The sequence below is a fragment of the Aptenodytes patagonicus genome, chromosome 7 (genome assembly GCF_965638725.1).
Source record: "Aptenodytes patagonicus chromosome 7, bAptPat1.pri.cur, whole genome shotgun sequence".
Lineage (NCBI taxonomy): Eukaryota > Metazoa > Chordata > Aves > Sphenisciformes > Spheniscidae > Aptenodytes > Aptenodytes patagonicus.
Window position 1 is genome coordinate 2,971,500 of NC_134955.1, and position 19,426 is coordinate 2,990,925.

At 39.9% G+C, this 19,426-nt stretch overlaps 1 protein-coding gene across 5 annotated transcripts in view; it reads left to right on the plus strand.

Moving 5' to 3' along the window:
- SHANK2 (SH3 and multiple ankyrin repeat domains 2) overlaps positions 1–19,426 on the plus strand; it is a 368,375-nt gene that overhangs the window by 37,294 nt on the left and 311,655 nt on the right. For all 5 annotated transcript variants that reach the window (XM_076343775.1, XM_076343769.1, XM_076343770.1 and 2 more), the window contains exons 4-6: positions 7,719–7,938; positions 17,169–17,372; positions 19,146–19,217. In XM_076343775.1, coding sequence (XP_076199890.1) covers positions 7,735–7,938; positions 17,169–17,372; positions 19,146–19,217 — 480 coding nt within the window. In that variant the 5' untranslated portion in view covers positions 7,719–7,734. The remainder of the gene's footprint in view (positions 1–7,718; positions 7,939–17,168; positions 17,373–19,145; positions 19,218–19,426) is intronic.

The window sequence follows — 19,426 nt, forward strand, 5'->3', positions numbered from 1 at the left end:
TCCAGAACTGGATAAACTTTTCAATGTTTCATGTTGGCTTTTCATAGCTTGCCCTGGCTGTTGCTTTGCTCATGAATACAACATGCGGGGGTCAAGTCTTGTTGGAGCTATTCCTAAAGTAATTCTGTTGACTGCAGTGGGATTACATACATGATCGATTCCCTGTGCAAGACATGACGTTGCTTAAAAAGGATCTCAGAAGGTTACTCTCTGTATTTTTGCTCCTAGCAAGATTAGCAATATAAAGATTATATGACAAAGCCAACCCTACTTGCTTAGAAAGGTGTATTTATTTGAATTTATGAGTCCAAGACGACACAGTTCAGATTTGGGATGCTGGTGAACTTTGGTATCTGGGATAATATGCTTGGTGCATTTTCTTAAAAAGTTTTGTTGTTTTTCATCCTATTTGAATTGGTTATTTAGTCACTACTTATTTAGCTTCTTTTGCTTAACATCTGTTTAAAGTGGTTTAGAATTCTGGATTAATACATCCTGAACAGATGAATTTTCAAGTTGAAAGTTGTTTTTACAAGTAAGTCTATGCAGTTGCTGTGGGATCCAGTCTCTTACTTAATACTTCAAAGTGCATTATGATTTTGTCCTAGGTAAACTATAGTATCCATTGCAAGCAGAATGTAAAGAATGACTTACGAGTACTGTTGTTTGTTAGTCTATCTATTGGAAAATGGAAGTTCTAATAAATGTACAAAACAAGAGGCCATATTTAAAAGAACAGAGCCTAGGAGCTACCTGCCTTGGGGCTCACGGGGCTGGCCGTAATTCCTTGTCTGGAAGAATGACCTTTATTTAAAGGTCAGACAGAATTGCACTGGAAACCTTGCAGGTGCTTAAAAGAAGGCACGTAAGATACTATATTGCCAGTGGGAGTTGGCCTTTACTGTAAACTTCACTGTGGTTAACATTTATAAATACTTCCCATGTTTCCCCTAGTAATATGTTTGAATCTTTTTTATTATTTTTTTTTTTAAAAGATTTTTGACCATTTTAACCAACCTGACTGTGCCGCTCTGTGCTAAATCTTTACACCTGGTTCCTCTTTCTTCTAGCAGGTTCTGTTTTCTCATGTTGAACTACTCCTTCAAACGTTTTTCTGTTTTCTCATGTTGAACTTCTACATCAAATGTTTTTAAGCTTTTTCTACATCTGCTTATCTGCCTGTCTTCCAGCCTTGCTCATTCAGTACAGTAAGTTGCTTGTCTCCTGTGTTCTTTGTATCTGTCCTTCCCCAAAATCTCTCTTTGCATCTGCCTGACTGAACTTCAACCTTTCCGTGAAGATACCATGACCGGCTGAATAGTTTACAAGGAAAATAAAGACTAAGTAGAACAGAGGACAAAGGAGAATTTTAGCATCCAAAGCTACTTGGAAACTGAAGAAACTTTTAGAAAACTACCCTGTATTTGCAGAAATAGGTTGCATGTGTAGATTTTGTATGTGCACAGGAGTGCTAATGGTGAAGTACATCTGTTTAAAAAAAATAAAATAAAAAAATAACATTCTTACAGTCTGATCTTAAGACCCACTTTAATCATATGATGTTGGTATTTAAGACTCTAAATGCCAGAAGTTAATGGGGCTTAACCTCTTGGCAAGTCTGTGCTGTGCAAATATACACGAATAAGGGATAACAAGCTGCCTCAGAAATAAGGAGCAGGTTCAACAATTACTTCACTCAATTTTCATCTTTTTTTCCCTTAAAAAAAAAAAGGCGGGGGGGGGGGGAAGTGTCACTCTTGTGCCCTTTTGCAAAACAATTTGTCACCTGTGCAGATCACCTAGCAAAGAAATCAAGGACTGCATAAATCTGCCCTTAAACAGGGCAGTAAGAAGAATCTTCTTGTGGTGCCAGTGAGAACGAATGGATATGACCATTGATTTTCAATACTGTTTTCAAATCAGTATTTAAGGTTTGAAGTAAGAGATGCCACGCTGAGAAACAACAGCTTCAGAGAAAAGTAAAGGAGGAATTTTGCTTGGCATTCTGGTACATTAATACTTATGCCTCAGCATACATCTTCTAAAATATTTATTTGGGTGTTTCAGTTATTTAACGGAGACATCAAAAATGCATTACCAGACAGCGTAACCAAAATGAATTTAAGTGAAGGACTGGTGTATAGGGATAAAAACATAATTATTGGGGTTGTGAACAGCAAAATAGTGTATGATTAAATTTGTTTAGGTAATTACCACGGAGGGGGATTTTTTCAAATAACGTGCAAGTGATTTGGTTTTCTGGCCTTTTCTTCCACAGAGTGGAAGTGCTTTAGAGAAGACTCCAGAATCAGTTGCCCCATTTTACAGAGGCAGGTCAAGGGAACTGCAGGATAACAGATGAACTTTCTTAGAGCCTTCATACATGTCATCGTTCTTTATTTTTCAGTCTCCAAAACTATATCTGTACTTCTAAATAGAATCAGACCCACGAGGTGTTCCCTGGCCCTGAGGCCATGTGGCATGAAGTGGACCTCGCTGACCCTTGGCTATCTTCTGAGTTCCTGAGCCCCAAAAAAGTATTTTTTGTGATTTAGCCTTTCTAAGTCAGTGTCTGCAATAGCAGACGGGCTGCGTTGCAGTGCAGCAGGGAGACATTTCAGTAGCGTGAAAGCCTGCAGAGATCGGAGAGCACCGAGCCTGGTAGCACCTCATCCGTGTGTCCTGTATTCGAGGGGCATTGCCTGGCGCTGACCAAGGGAGCACACTTGGGGCCATGCCAACAGTGCTTCCTTTTGCTGCCTGGCCACTCTTTTTCCTGGCAGGATAAAGGTAGCATTGGAGACTGTGCCGGCCCTTTTGCAGAAGGCCCCCCGGACTGGAGCCTGACCAGCACGGCTTCATGTGGTGTCGCACCGACGCCAAAGCTGCCTCCTCGTCTGGTGGGCCTGGGAGAACAGGGGGAGCTCCAAGTGCCTCGTTTCCCCTGGGATTTTGCTATGGGCTGGGTTTAGCACTCCTTGTGCACATTCTGTTTTTCTTGCAGGTGTATTCTTTTAGGTTTTGCATTTGCCTGGATGAGTTTTGTATCAGCGGGTTTCAGTAAGCTGTCCTGTTCGGAGTTACGGTATTTCAGTACTAATAATCAAGAGATTTCCATCAGAGTTAATCAGATGGCCGTATTTATGTAGATTTCTTTCCTGTCACTTAGGCAGTGGTGTCTCAGGTTCACTTTACGCCAGCAAGCATTAATACTGCCTTTGGAAAAAGTGGTTCTGCCCTTTTCATGCCCTGGCTGTTTGCTTCTGGCCCTCTGCCATCTTCTTCCTGCTGCTTATGCAAACATTTGCATAGTGATCCAGTTCAGAGATGTGATGGATGCTGAAACTAACCTCCCGAAACAAAAAAAGCTGGATCGATGCTTTGTTCTGCTTCACTGTTCATGTTAGTGCAGAGATTAAAGCAGTCTGGGGGCAAGAGTGGAGTGGTCCAGGGAACGAGGGCTGGTGGGATCGCTTCTTTGGGAGGCAACACCAGTTATTGCCAGCTTTAAAGTAAGAGTGCAAAGTGGGGATTGAACCCATCAAATTGCAAATTGCCCATTGGAGTCAGTCTTCAATTCAGATTTTCTTCTACGTGACCTTTTCTGCAGAACTGTGGAGGGGTGTGAAATGCATGGCACGTTGGGATTGTACCCCCCATCTTCAGTTCTGTCTGAAATGCATTTTTGTTTTAATATAATTAGAAAAGGCAATGCTTGATCTTCTCCAGCATTTTAATTTAGTAACTTGGTGAGCTGGTTCTTGAGCTGATACATACAATCCTAAATAAAGCTGCAGAATCCAAGTGGTAGGAGCGCTGGCAGGTTTTACACAGATGGAAATCCCTTTCCTGAATAGTTTTTCTTCAGAGTTAATTATTAAATACCTCTTTCTAGCAGTTGCTGTTATTCTAACAGCAAACTTTTCTCGCAGTCTGGTTAATGGCATTACTCAACCCGCAACAATGCCGACTCTGTATCTGAGAGATTCCCACAGGTACATTTTTAACTCGTCTGACAATAGCAGTCTAGAGGACTTCTCCCTGCAGGCAACAGAACTGTTATTGTGCAAATGAATGTTTATATAAAAATAGATTGTTCTTATCATGACTAGGAGCCAGCGACCCTTGAATTTGAAACCTTGCTCTGAGATCTAGCCTTGTTGGCCTTGGGCAAGACATTTGATGCGTGTGCCTTAGCTGTATTTTAGAGAGAGGCAACTAACTATTGTGAATAGTCTGAAATGGCCACTCTTGTGAGACCCTAGCCTACGATCACACGGTAACAAACCCAAAATCTCACAGGTTGGGGAAGGAAGAGTTGCATCCTTTAATGTGATTTCCTTACCAGAGCTTATTCTCGGTGTTAGGGATGCATCTCCTTCTGTCTCGCCACATGTCAGTCTTGCCCACTGCAGAAACCCAGGGGGAGCCTTCGCCGCAGCCGCAGTGTTGTTCTGCGGGATCTCTGTGCACGTAGTTGTTCGCTTTTGGTGGTTGTCAGATCTGTATTGACTGTTGGGTTTGCTCCAGGCAAACTGGACAAACACACCTGCACCCGGCATATTTGCTGGTGCTGGCGTAAGGGGGGTGTTTAACCAGCCGGAGCTTGTGCTTGCTTTGTTCAGACAGGGGTTAGGGGATGTGCGGGGGCCAGGGAAGGAGAGCGCCCGGGGCTGGGACACGCGGCGAGCTCAAGGTACGGGAGTCGAAAATGCGGACAGAGGATGTGAGGTGGAGCAACGACCATTGTGGTGGTAGTTTCCATTGTTAGTTTACTTCCAAGATCATTGGAAATCTGTTTTTATTCGTTTACAGAGAAACTTTTCTGCGCTCAGCACTTCTCTATACCAAAAGCAGCCACTGATGTATCATATTGCTATAAAATATAATCAGCTTAACTATAGGAAGCGTACTATCTGTTGCGTTTTTAAGAAAATGAAAGAAGGCATTCCAGACAATCTTGTCAGCAAAAACTAATCTGTATTTTAGCTGTATAACATCCTTTTGAAAAAATGAATTGCCAGCTGGGAATTAGGAACCTGGGATGCTATATTTTCTTCTGCTGAACAAGCCTAGGGAAGCCAGGCAACCTGCCTTACTTTTCCTGAGGTAATAGTTTTGGTTGTGGAAAAGTCTGGAATATCACTGGGGCAAAAGTGAAACAGTTCCTAAAAGATAACAACTTCCCTGTGGGAGCTACGATAGCGAGCATCTCTGGTAAACAAATGGTGGTATCTTCCATTTCCATGCAGCTTAAGAGCCAAACAACCAAATTGCCCTAAGGTGTCTGTAGATTCAGGGAGACACGCTTGGCCTCTGCTCCCTGGCAGGATCTGCCCTACACTGGGACCCGTACTGATTTAGTTTCTCCAGTGGTTAGACTGTCTTGTTTAAAAAAAGGCATCTAAATGATCTGCTTCTCCATAGCGCTGGTGGGGCATAGGTTCTGTTCTTTTTGCCACTGTAGATACAGTCTTTCATTATCCTTTCCATGGTTACTTGTGCATTTTTTTTATCTGCATTCCAGAAAATTAGGTGACTTGTGCTTTGTTGATGAGTCTCCAAGGAGTTCTTTGTCCCACTATTTATTAAACTTAAGTGCTTGATACCTGGGAGTTGGTTCTTCAGCTAGTAATTTCCCTTTGCTATTCCATAATGAGATATTTCTGGGTGGTTTTTGCATGAAAATCCACTTGCCAAAACCTTGGGAAGTTTTTTTTTTCCTAATTCAACTCTATTTGTATGCTGTATAATTGCAGTTTACTGCTCTCTGTCAGAGGAGTTGAATCCATTGCCCTGGAATATATTGCGCTCTCAAATGGCTTTAGGGAGAGACAAACCGTGTGATGGTCTTAATGTCTTTTTCTCGCGCTCACTGCTCTATACCTCTTACGCTCTTAAGTACTGTGTATCGACCTACTATATTTTGGCGTCATGTGCTTTAGCATTGGTAGATAAATAAGGAAGCCATTGAAATGTTTATGCTTTTTATTAACTTAAGGTGCTTTGGAGAGCAGCATTAATCTACAGTTCAGTGAAGCAGTAAGAAAATGAAATACTCCCTCAAGAGTTTTCTTTTGTAAATAGAGCCTTGCATTAAGCTGCTGTGAACTGGCATGCTTTCAGATTTTTGAATGCGCTGTGTTTGTCTTCATTAGTAATTATAGCTGAGGGTAATAACACTGGAATTGTCCTTCGTCAGAAATAACAATAAGACTTGATGATGTGGGTACGTGATGTGCTTTGGAAATGCTTGCCCTTGACCTCAAGCTTTAGGCCTGCCTTGCCACTGCTTGTCCTCTGGTGTAAACGCTGGCTCCAGCGTATGGTCACCTTAAATGCTAAATTAGAGCGGTAGCCTTTTACGCCTGCTTTGTAATCGTTGCGGTATAAATGACCGGACAACGAAGAGGAATGAGTAATCTGGTATTTAGTTGGCTCAAACTAAAGCATGAAACACAGTGCTAAAAAATGTTCTCTTAGTCCCTGCTGTTGTTTGACTGTATTTACTTTGGGGGATCTGACTGTGAGACCATTATAGAAAACATAAATTTGGATATCTCAGTACAGACACCTGGTATATGAGTGACCTTGGTAAAGTCAGTTCACCCTTCTGTGCTTTACTTTTGCTTTAATGTCTTTTTTTAATGTGGGCTGACAGTGGAATTGGTGGCTTTGGTTTTTTTTTTCTTTTAACTGAGGATTTTTTTTATTAAAAAGCAGAGAAGTTGTCTTGGAAGGTTTCTCATGGAAAATATGAAAAATAATGTTTACGTTTTTCTGGCCTCTGAAAACTGAAAAAGTATATGGTTACAAAGCACGGCAAAGTTTATGGTGGTATTTTCAATTTTTTCCAGTATAAATTCTTTCCCCATTTTTCCATAGAATAGTAATTTTCATTCCATGGAGAAGCTTTTAGTTGGTGGGACAAAAAAGAAGTCTTTTGCTGCTGCTGTTGGAAAAACCCAGAAGGAAAATGTTCTGCTGTTCTTACTGTGAGACCTCTGAATACAGATGTCCTTACTTTGGAAAAAACATTACTTTCATTTTAGCCTAATCTATACCACAGATTAAAAATGTTCCTAAAATCTGTATTTGGGGATGTACAATAGAAAGATTTTGGAAGTGTTGATATTAAAGGGTGTTGCATGAGCCACAAACCACAAAGCAGCATCTGCATCTGTCTGGCTCCCTGTAGTATTTCATTTTCTGGTTGATTCTGCTATTCGAAAATACTGTCTTTTATTGAAGCCTTACCTGTACAGTTTCTCGATGTACAGGATGATGTTAGTTTAGCACCTATATTAATTTCCTGAAATGTTTTTTTTTTGCACTGGGAGAAGTAGGCTTCAAAGCCAGATCTGGTTCTAAGTACAGTTTACAACAGTGCAATTTAGCAGAGAACCTGGTGATTATGCTGGGTTTTTCTGGATCCTTTGGGAGGCTGGGTGTGCCTGGGAAGAAAGGTCATCTTCCTTTTTATTACTCTTTTTCCTTCTCCTGTCCTTCTTCCTCTTCTGTAGTAAATTGGTAGCCAGATTTATTTCCCTTACACTCTGCATACCCACATAAATTACAGGAGGAAATGAAAGGAGGATAAAACATATAACTTTGTTGTTAAATGCATGTTACTTCCAAGAAAACAAAACTTGTAGCTGATTCATTTTTAAGACTTTAACTATAACATATCTTTTTCTCTTTCTCCTTTGTATTGGCAGGATAAAAAACTTGAACATGCCTCGTAGCCCAACATCAAGTGAAGATGAAATGGCACAAAGCTTTTCCGACTATTCTGTTGAATCTGAATCAGACAGCTCCAAAGAAGAAACCATTTATGACACAATTAGAGCAACTGCAGAAAAGCCAAGCGGCAGAATGGAAGACAGTCAGAGCAACACATTAGTGATTCGAATTATAATACCCGATCTGCAGCAAACGGTAAGGGATATTGCCTTACAATTAAAAAAAATAAATTAAAGCTAAATGAGTAGCTTTGCTGGCTTCAATCTGCAGTAAATTTGTTCTACTTTCTTACAGTCTTTTAACAAGTTACAGGCAAAATTTATGTCCTGTTTTCTTTTAATGTCTACATTTTTTTACCCCAGTGGTATGTCTGACTGATTGCCTAAAGTAAAGGCACCATCCTACCCGAGAGAGAGAGTATTTAGTATGTTAACTTGATGAAAGCTGTGATCATAAAGCAAACTACCTGTCTCATCTGCATTCAGAGCCGTTTGGGTAGAAGAAAGAGAATTAGGCATCTAAAATCTCATCAGAAGATGAGTGATGAAGCCCAAAATCACGTTGTCTCTACGAAAGCCCTGTACATGTATAACCCCGTTGTCTTCTCTAGTTTCTTTTTTCATGAGATAGTTTGTGATTGACACTAGACTGGGGTCTAACAGGAGGTCGTCAAATTCTCTCTCTCTCTTTACCATATTAATTGCCTATCTCTGTCATCCTCCCACGAAAAGATATCCTTGTTAGATAGCTGGTGGCTTTTAGAGCATAAAGATGAGGAAGGAGAATCTTTCCTTCCTCCTTTGCTGCTATGCCTTTACTACGTGGTGTTGTTTCTCAGACTCCCACCCAGAGAAATCCACATACTCGGTTTGGAGGAAGAATAAAGCGTAGCGTTGTACTGTTCCACAGTTTTTACAATGACATGAAATCGCTGTTTTATTCTCTCCCACCTCCTCACCACTTATACTGGAAACACATCAGAGAGGATAAAATGAACCTTTTCTGACTTTCCTAGAGTAGTAATTTGCCAGCTAACTTGTGGACCTATGGCTATATCTCACATCCCAAAGTCTATTGGATAAAAAGTGACTTTTCAACAAAAGATTTAATCTCTCACATCTTACAGAAAGAATTGAACAGACTTTTCATTTGCTAAAAAATGTCTGGTTAATTAAGTAAATGAGAATAAAAGGGTTTTTTTAATTAAAAAAAAATATCTTGGCTGTTCCTTATGTATTAGAAATCTACAGTCCAAATTCCTCACTCTTTCTCACAAGGAGCTACTAAGTTGTGTCTCTTTTGTGATTGAATGTGTAAAATTCAATGTCTGGAATGTTAGGAGCATAAAGCTGGAAAAGTTTGCTGTTGTAACTTTGTAAGTAAAAGGATCATTGTCCTCCACAAGTGCTACAATAGGAATAACAATCTCATCCCGGACAAGGTCTTGGGAGTTAGTTACTGATTCTGTCTAGAACCACAACCTGCCAAAGTTTGTGATTAATTATCTAAATTACCCTGGGCCTGCTTGAATGCTGTTGTTGGGTTTTTCAATGGATGGTAAGCATCAGATTTTTTTCATTTCAAAGATGGTTATAAAACTGCGTTCCTTTTATGGATGAGCAATGGATACATTGCTCTGTGCTGACATTTAAGATCTACATCATACTGTGCTGCCATGGAAGATCTATCTCAGATGAAATTATTCCTTTCTTTTTAATTAAGTTCATTTTTAGAATGATAGAGATGGCCTGTCTACAGACTGACAGGGAAGAGCTGTTTTGACAGTGTGGCCTCAGGTGTGGCGGTAGAGCTCTTTTTTTTTAAAGCCCAATATACGCAGTGCTGCAGAAACTCAGAGGAATCTGGGTTGGAGTTGGGAGCATTCTCTCTTAAATTCTTGTACTTCAAAAACTCTTTTAGATGAGGATTGCTGCTGAAATTACAGAACCACTCCGTTAGTTTATATGGTGTGAGGTTAACCTCAATGAAGAGAAAGTGGTGTGGCACCCGAGCGGGACAGGAAGGCTTCAGAGGGCAGAGCAGGACTGAGGCTGCTGTGAGCCGCACACGGGATTTTTATTAAATCTTGGCTGAAGCAGTCATCGCCTTGGGTCTTTCATTTCGGTATTGCTTGAAATACTGAAATCCACTGTTGTACATCTTAAATTTAAAAGGATTTTGCCTGTAGTGGAATCCTCTGTCAAGACAAGCTCTGGCTGGACATGGTTAGGATTTTATTGATGATCCTACCAGCTTGCTGTATCTTGACTGTGTTCAGTGCTCAATGAATAGATCCAGTAAAATGGAAGGATTAGCTTTACTTGCTAGGTTTACTCCGCTGTTAGAAACAGAGATGTTAGCCTCCTGAAGCCCTCTTATTTCATTACTCTATTTTTTAGACCAATAATAAGTTATTTATTGACACTGTTGAAACAATTATTTTTTTAAAATTCATTTTGTGCAGGAAGTGAAGTAAACCAAAAAGTATTTTTGGTTTTGTGTTTCATTTGTTCACTTTTTTTTAACTTTTTGCATTTTTTTCCTTTTCAATAAACTCTTATTGAAAAGTAACTCAATTGTTTTAAACAGTTCTATAGCAGATGATCTATTTCCGATTTAATTTATCAGCCCACAAGCTCTTGTACAGAAAAGTGAAATCTGGATTCAGGTTTGCAAGCAGGAAGACTGTTAGCTTAAATGTAGCGTAGCAAAGTTTGGAGAAGATCATAGTTCACGAGCTGTGTTATAGCTACAAGCCAAATCCAACATACACCCCATTTGCTGTATAATTACAATTAATTTAACATAAGAGGTGTTTAAAATTAGTCTGTTTAATCAAAGGAGCATGAAATGGCATCATTTATTTTTATGTTTTTATTCTTTATTGTTTTTTAGAAAGTATGATCAAGAATATATTAGTTTAAAAGAAGGCAAGTTTAGGGTTTTAGATAAAACTCAACCCACTGGGAAGCTTTAAACCCCTAGCTAAACTCACTAGGAGTAAACGTTTGCTCATCTGCAGTGACTGGGGTGTGTAAATTGCCTTTATTTCACTGCATGTATGAGATAAGCACCAAGCATCGTAAGTAGGATGTGCTGCTATAGAAAACTTTATACACCCATTGTAGGAAATCTGTCTTGTTGCCCTTTTATTCTCATTTGAAACTTTAAAGATAATGTACACCTTGACAAGTTCTTACAAAGCTCTTACGAAGACTTACTTTTCAGTTCTTATATCAATTCTTTTTTGTCTCCTTTTCAGTTCAGATGATAATCCAATGTATCGAAACAATACTTTGTAGAAAGAGTAATTTCTTACTGCTTTTGTGCATCATCTGTATTCAAGTAAGTGTCATCCTTAGCACAGGAGGGTGGAGAAGATTTAAAGGAGTGACTGAAAGATTTCCTGAGCTCAGTAAAATTACTGAGGCAATGGAGAGCATAGAAAGCCGTCCATATTCACAAACGTATGTGCACGGGAGAGTGGGTAAAAAAGCTATATTATCTGGCATTTAATTTCCTGAGTCAATAAGCCAGGAGGCTCAGCTTTCATAGGTCCTTTATGGAGGCAGGACACAGGTGTAATCTCTTTTGACCAGAAGCTTATTAGCAGTGCATCCAGCCCAGAGGGCTCTGGCTTGACGATGACCCCTACTACTTGCTTTTGAGATGGAAATGACAGTAACCGACTAGTTCTTCCTCTCTTCGCAATAGTGGTGCAGGGTTTCTTGGCAGCTTAGGCAATATTCAGTTGTGTTTGCCCTTAACTTGAGGATGCTTCATCCCCAGGGCAGCGAAGTTCAGTGTCACGCTGTCAGCGGCACTGGTTGGTGACAGATCTGCATCTTTCCTCCTTGGTAAGCAAAGTTGGCAGTCGCCAGCCGCCAGCAGTTTGCTGCCCGAGGCGACTGCCTGCCTTGTGCCTAAAGGCAACCGTGCCTGTGCATGGCGTCAAATGTCTTTTGGACGTGGAAAACTGGGTGAACGAACGTGTCTGCGCTTTCCTCTGTGATGCCTGGCATATCTGACCTCTCCCTGGACCTTTTTGGTCTGAATCCAGGGTAAGTCTTCTTGGATCCATTTCCTTTATCAGCCCATGTAGGAACATATCACAAGTGATTCTGCCTATAACTGGAAGGAGTCTGGTTCTTCTCCAGTAGCTGTTGTCAAGAAAATCTCCTTTGTGTGATATTCTGACAGCGATGTCCAATGTTTTGTGCTTAGAATTGCTCTTTTTTCCCAGACTTCAAGAACAGATCTATCAGCCAATTGTTTTAAGGAATGTTTTCATCACTTTATTATCAACGCATGGTGGTTGTTCCGCTCTTTTGTTTTATCCTATACTTACGCGCTCCCTCTGGGTTATGTTTAAAATCAAAATGCTCGGATTCGTATGTTTTATTAAATTCTGATGCTGAGATGGGATTGGGGCTGCTGAAGACTTCTTTGAAATGCTTTCTGCCCGTCTGTTTTGCTGCTCCACTTCGGTCATGAGCATTTACTGACTCCCCCCCTCCCCTGTTTTGTTTTTTGTATTGGGCTTTCGATGCAAAATGTTGTTTGGTAAGCGGCAGTTAGGTAAAGCAACAGCTTAAGTAGTAGCTACTTGTTGATTTTCCGCTTCTGCATTGCTTTTTATAGTTTTGTATTCTTTCTTTACTTTTTCCAGTATTCACTGGCCTTTAGGATTAAGAATCTTTTCCTTTAGTGCTTTTCTTTCTTAAATAAAACACTTGTTTAGTTTGTGCAATTTTTGTCTTACGAAGGTAGGAACCCAGTTGTCACAACTGCAGCTTGACTCGCATTTTTGCTTAAGGTGCCTCCATTTTTACTTGTTTCCAGTCTGTACTGCCATCCGCTGCCTCAGATCTATTCCAGGTTTTCCTTTGCAACTTTTCACAAGTATTCTTCTGTATCCCGCTTTGTGACTGTTCATTGCTGCTTTCTGTTTATAGTTGATCTTCCTTCTTTTTATCTTCAGTTTGACGATGGAAACGTTGTGGGTGCTGCTGACATCTGTTCTTATGCCCTTGACGTGGACAGCTGATCTGACGTGCCAGCTGATGACGGGGTGGCCGCGATGGCTGGTTGTTTTGACCTTTCATCTCATGAATTCTGTATTTTCTGAATGCGTTTTGATGAAGGAAAGCAGTGCCTCCAAGAATTAAGCTGAACACCGAGCACAAATCAAAATGAGTGACTTGCTCCATTTTTTTCATGATACCCAGCTCTCATTTGCACTTTCCACTTTTTGGTTGTCACACCTTTAATATCGATGTCTTCTATTGAAAGGAATAACTTGTATTTTGATATTCTGACAATCACATTTTGGAGGCAGCTGTACAAACCATTTGTCATGGTTCTGTCGCAGCGCAGTTCTGTGTGATTGGCAACTTCATGGGTCTGATGAAAAAGATGTGTTGGTTGATAGAATCATAGAATCATTAAGGTTGGAAAAGACCTCGTAGATAGATTTTGAATGGATAAATGTTATTCCTCAGAAATTCTGTATCATGAACATTATTCCTACTGAATTAATATCTTCCCTTTAGCTGGAGCGGACACTGTTTTTGAGCCACTCAGGGCTTCTTTTTCAGTTCTTACTTGAAAGAACACTTGCAATTTTTATAGTGTATGTAGCCAGCCTTCAAGACAAACTGTCACATTTTATCTGGTCTTGGGATGCAACAAAAAGTACGGAAAGGGTAGATCCCGCATCTGTCAATGCAAAATATCTTTATGTTTCATATGTGTTTCTGTAGTTCTTTGCCACTAAACCATCCCTATTTTTTTTTTTTTTTTTGATAACAAGTCGTTGAAGGTTAGAAAAAGTTGTCCAGCTTTTTTGACTCAGCTACTGTCTCATTTCCTTGTGGTCACCACACCATGTGCATCTAATGAATTCTTATTTATTTCATAACTAAAGCAATCTGTGTGTAGATTCTGCTGCGATTCAGCTGACATTTTCTCAGGGTAGAAAGTGTGGCCGTAGGTAATGACTCGTCTACACGATGGAGATGATGACTGTAGTGGTCTCTGTCCTGGGAGGGCTGCCAGACGAGCAGAGAAGTGGCACAGGGCAGGTGTTCCAGGGGCAGGCTTATCTAAAATACAACTTATGCAGCATTTGAGTGGTCCTTCTTATCCTCTTGTTCAGCAGCTGCCTCCGAGAGAGTGGGAACAGCCTCCCTCTCTATCCTGCCTGGCTTCATGGGAAGCAAAAATAATCACTTTTCTCACTAGTTTCACCTATTTGAGTCTGAGAAATTTTGGTAGGAAACAGTTTTTTTGGTTATTGATTTGCTTTTTACATCACTGATCTTAATTCTTTATAAATTATCAATGGGATCAACATTTATTAAAATAAGCACATTTTTGTTCCTTGTGAATCACCAGAAAAGCTAGGGCTGTGAATAAATTAGTTTGTGAAATTACGAGTTTCAAAGTGTTTCCATATTTATTCTGCCATTGAGGACTCTAGAAAATATTGTAGCTAGTGTGGTAGAAATACAATGGTCGTATAGTTATCGGATAACTCATTTTAAAACAAGCCTTTGAGCTACTGCACAAAAAGAATTCCTCACTGCCATTTCAGTCCAGTAAAGGTGGTTAAACTATTATGTCCTGTCCTCATGCATTATATGAACGTGCCAGTGTCAGACCTGTGGAAAGCAAACTATTTCAGAAGATAAATATTGTGCGTTACTGATGCAATGTGCATAAACACTGTAGAAAGATTTATTTTCCATTGAAATATATTCCAAAGAAATTTGAAATTATTTATAATCTTGCCAATTTAGCAAATCTTTGAGAATTAGAAATACACACCATTATCTGCAATATTCGCATGCAGTCAAGAACAGATAGAACAAATGAATAGACTGAACAAAATTCAACATGTTGAATTCTCAAGGTGCATTAACAAAAGCAGACTTAGTTAAACTGCGACAGAAGTTAGGGTTTTGTATTGTTAAAATCAAAGCAGTGTCCGTACAAGGCCAAAAATAATTTGTTTCACATAAGAATTTCATGTAAGAAAGACTTTCCTGGAAAAAAAATACATGTAATTTCAAAATTCTCTTTGCTTCTTCCCATTTTAATAGCATTTCTTATAATCTTTTCAGGATGTGTGGATAATGACAAATTGCTGCATAGTGATACAGCATGTAGAAGTTAAGCTCATAACATACATTGTAACTGACAATCTTTAGAGTTGCTGAAAACTGCTGATGTTTGAATCTGAACTTTGTATTGAAGTCTGAATCCATCTAAGAGTCATGGGGCAAGTGAGGTTCAGAGCTGAAGGAACACAGGGATTTAAAAGAGATTGCCCTTGCTGCTAAGTCAGTACCTTAACTACCGGGCTGTTCGGGAATGAAAATACTCTTTACTCCCTCTCTCCTTCCCTCCACCATTAAAAAACCCCCAACTTTTCACAAAACACCTTGAAATGTAAAATATGTAAGGGGGATGAAAACCGCTTCCTAGCCAACTTTATTTGTGACAAATTCTAATATCTCATTTGATTAAATTTTTATATTTAAGACTGTAAAGGATTAAAGGTATCTGTTATTTCCTAGGCCAAAGCATCACCTGAGCATATTGCAATAGAAGTTTTATCCCTCTTCCCTTACATACCCCGAAATGTCTTAACGTCAGTACTGGAGCCATATCTGAAAAAGTGCCGTTTGTGCAGGAACCGATGAAAGACAAACCGAGTGGTAATTTTTCATAATTCATGCCCAGGAGCAGCGGAGCTGGACAGAGCCCAACGTTCACGAGCCTGCTTTGCTTCCTCGGGCACACCCCTGTGAGGTGCTATCACGGCAACTTCAGTGGCACTGCTAGTCAGCAACGATGAATAGAGGGCATCTCGGTATCAGTGCCGATTGATAGTCCTCATATCTGATGATTAATTCACAGAAAAAGAGCCAAACTCCTCAACTTCAGTACCTCATGATACTCAAAACCAGCTAGTCATCTCTGCTCTGATAAAGTGAATATAGACGGAGGACTGGTTGACCAGTCCTCCTTTAACTGTGTTCGCACAGTTAAAAACAGTTGTAAAGTGGAAGTCTTTCATGTCCTGGTTGTACTTTTTACTGTTGAAAATATTTGCCATGTAATATTGGAACAGTCAAGAAGACACTGTGAACATATAAAATATTGTGACTTCTGCCTTTGAATTTGCTCTTCAAAATTCAGAATTGAAATATTCAAATGAATTTGTTATTTGATTTGTGTCTGTGGGATCAGAGATTGTTTTCAGATGTATGCAGGGCTTGCCAGGATAAATATGTTTAGTTCTAAAAGACAAACTGCAACCATTTTCTTGTGGATGGCCTCAGGACTTTAAAAAGATGCCAACAGATACTGCAGAGGTGAGCACTGCGGAAGCAGCTGTGGGTAAAGTTAAAGGAAAGACTTCACTCTCTTCATAAAACGTCAGTCTTATTTTTACTTGCTCTTCTGTTCTCTTATCTCTATGTACAATTATAATGAGTAGCAGAGGTCTTCAGAAGAGGCCTGAAGAGCGGTTACCGACATTATTACTGTAGCCAGAATTACAGCTACACTCGTGGAAATGTAGTGATAGAAAAAGATACATCTGTTAAAATTTTTCTTTGGCCCACGTGCAATCCCCGCATCCTGTCTTGCATCGTGAGGGGACGGGGACGTCCTTTGAGTGGGCAAAGAAAGGACTCCTGTGCTGTAGCTCTGCCGCGGCAGCTTGGTACGAGCCCTTCTCGTGGCCCAGTATGGGGTGAGTCGGCAGCACCGTACATTCATAATGCACATCAGAGGCAACAGGTTGGTTTCTAGGTATTGCCACCTCCTGGTGGCTCGTAGCCAATGGCTGCAATGTAGGCTACGATTGGGAAACTCCTAAATTTTGTAAATTCCTAAATTCCAACTTGGTAAGAAGCAGAGAACTGGAAAGGATTTTCAAGGTTTTCAAGTCCTCTGCTGCTTCACGTCGTATAGTTCCTCCCATAAACTTACCCTAAGATAAATGTAGCTTAAAATGAATTAGAATTCTTGCCTGAATACCGTTTCTTTGTGAAATTGTTGCGGATCAGAACAGCCGAGAATCAAGCGGATGGTTAAACATCTTGTTACATCCCTTTCACTTGGCTTTTCAGACAGGTTTGCCATGAAGGTGTTCTTTCTCTGAAGAAGGATATGGTCTCTCATGTTTGTGGAAGGACTTGAAACGTCCTGTGTTTTCACAGTACTTGTGCGTTAGTTACTATAGAGGAATGCACGTCTGAAATATAATTCTGTTGATGTATGTTTCGTCATGGAATTTGTAGGTTTGTTGTGTAAATTTGTATAAATTTATGACGTTTGTAAATTTTAGAATGTAAGATACTGTTTAAATGTTTTCTCATTTATTAGATTTTTTTAATAATTTCTCTTTGCAGAAATGCATTAGATTTAACCCAGAAGCTTCAGTGTGGGTTGCAAAGCAACGAATTTTGTGCACTTTGAATCAGAGTTTGAAAGATGTCCTGAATTATGGACTGTTCCAGCCTGCAAGCAATGGTAGAGATGGGAAGTTTTTGGACGAGGAGCGACTTCTTAGGGAATACCCACAGCCAGTGAATAAAGGAGTTCCTTCACTAGAGGTATTTTTAGATCTAATATCTGAAACATTTGTATTTTGAGACAAATTATACAGTAAGCTGTATTTGAAGTTCCTACATGCATCTGAATTCCATTTGGGAAATAGTGCTCAGCAAGTCTGAACTTGAACCCTTGCTCACAGAAGTGCTGGCGTTCACTTGCTCGGTGGAGCTGTTCCATGTGTTATCCCCGAAAGGCTGCAAAGAATCAGTCCCTCTGGGAAATTTGATTTTGGAGTTTTCCTCTGCTGAGGACCCGAGAGATGTATCTTACTCTCTGATTTAATAAAGAAATGTAAGGTTCTAGATTAAGCTTTTGGGTCTCTGGTTAGGTTTGCAACAGTCGGCTAGCAGTTGCTGAATAACCAGCCTTTGCTTTCTCCCAAAGAGAGGGTCTTTCTTTCTCAGTGAAGCCTTTCCCCCCCTCCTCCCCGCCCATCTAGTCCCCTCTGTGCCCTCCTTCAGAGCGCACAGATTTCCTCTGGCTGTCTCCTGGGAAAGCAGTAAGGGAAGAGAAGGTGTGTACGTGTGAAGCAGTCACACACAGACACTGGAATTTCCCCCCTCTCTGTTGCTCATGCAGGGGCTGTGCAGCTGGGGGATAAACTGGGCAGAACTATTATGGCACCGGGCAAACATGGAGCAGAGCCAGATCACACTGAAACACAGCGTAGCAGGAAACTGGGGCATGAAACTAGTATTTAATTAATTTTGGTATTGCTTGTATGGTGGTACATCAACCACTAATAATCTGCAGTTAATAGACTTACTCCACTATAACACATATCCAAGAAAAAAGAACCAGGGTCCAGAGGAAGTTCCAAGTCCTAGCTTTTCTAGCAGTTTATTTCAGAGATTCAGTCGCTGATGTCCATATTATAGCCATAGGCAGATTAAATAACCACTTTATTTTTTTCTGTCATGTTCTGTTTCATGAGTGTTCACTGTTTGCAAAATTCTTCTCGCTGCAGCTGAAGGATTGCAATTCAGGGGTTAAAAGTGGTCTTGTGAAAAGCTGGTATTAAGGCCTCATTCAATACAGTCTCCTTGTCCAACAGACGTGCTGCATTTTTTGAATTCTGTGTAGTATGATTAGATAATAGTAAATTACAGCCATGTAAACCCCATGATTTTTGCCATAGATCTTGCTACTCTGGCTGTAGGGTAGCAAACTGTTCAGGGTAAAATGTGAGCAAGTTTCAGCCAAAACAAGAGGTAATCCTCTGAACCTCCTTCACAGGACCAGTCCTGTTAAACATCAGGAGAACTATTCCCATGTGTAAGTTCTGCCTATGTTGATTAAATTTTAATTTTTAAATTTTAAATTTAAATTTTTAATTTCAGAAATGCTAAGCTGATATATTGAAATATGTATTTTTTTATTTAACATGCCTTCCCAGTTCTTCTTTCTGCCTGAGACTATAAATGGAAGTGCACAGATAGATACCCTTAGGGAAAAGCTCTTTTCACTGTAATTCTTGCTTATTTATGTAGATTCTAGAGGCCGATATAATTTCCCATACACCTCCACTGATTTCAGTATATTTATACAAGATATGAATTTTGCTTACATGAACTGTAAAACTATGATGCCACTGTGTTAAGCAGAGGGCTGATTATTGGTGAATATTCAAAATTAAATACTAAGCCTTTTTTTGAATTTTGCCTAAATCTACATCATCGTGTACGATACTTTCTGGTAAGGTCAGAAAATTATATTATGAGTTTTTAAGCAAACTAGGACATTTTAAATTTGTTCTTTTTTTCCTCCCTCAGTTTCGATACAAGAAAAGAGTGTACAAACAGTTCAACCTTGATGAAAAACAGCTGGCCAAGCTTCATACGAAGGTATACCCAATTTACTGGCGAAGTTAGCAATTACCGACAGCAAAGCAATGTGTCTGAGAAACTGGAAATCAGTAGGAGTTCATTACCACCTGGGCCAATTGCTGAACAGCAAACAGTATGCGCTTCCAGCACCAACAGGAATGTGTGAATTGGGAATTTCTCTCTCAGAAAAATTCCCGTGATTGACTCTTCCATATGTATACAAGTAA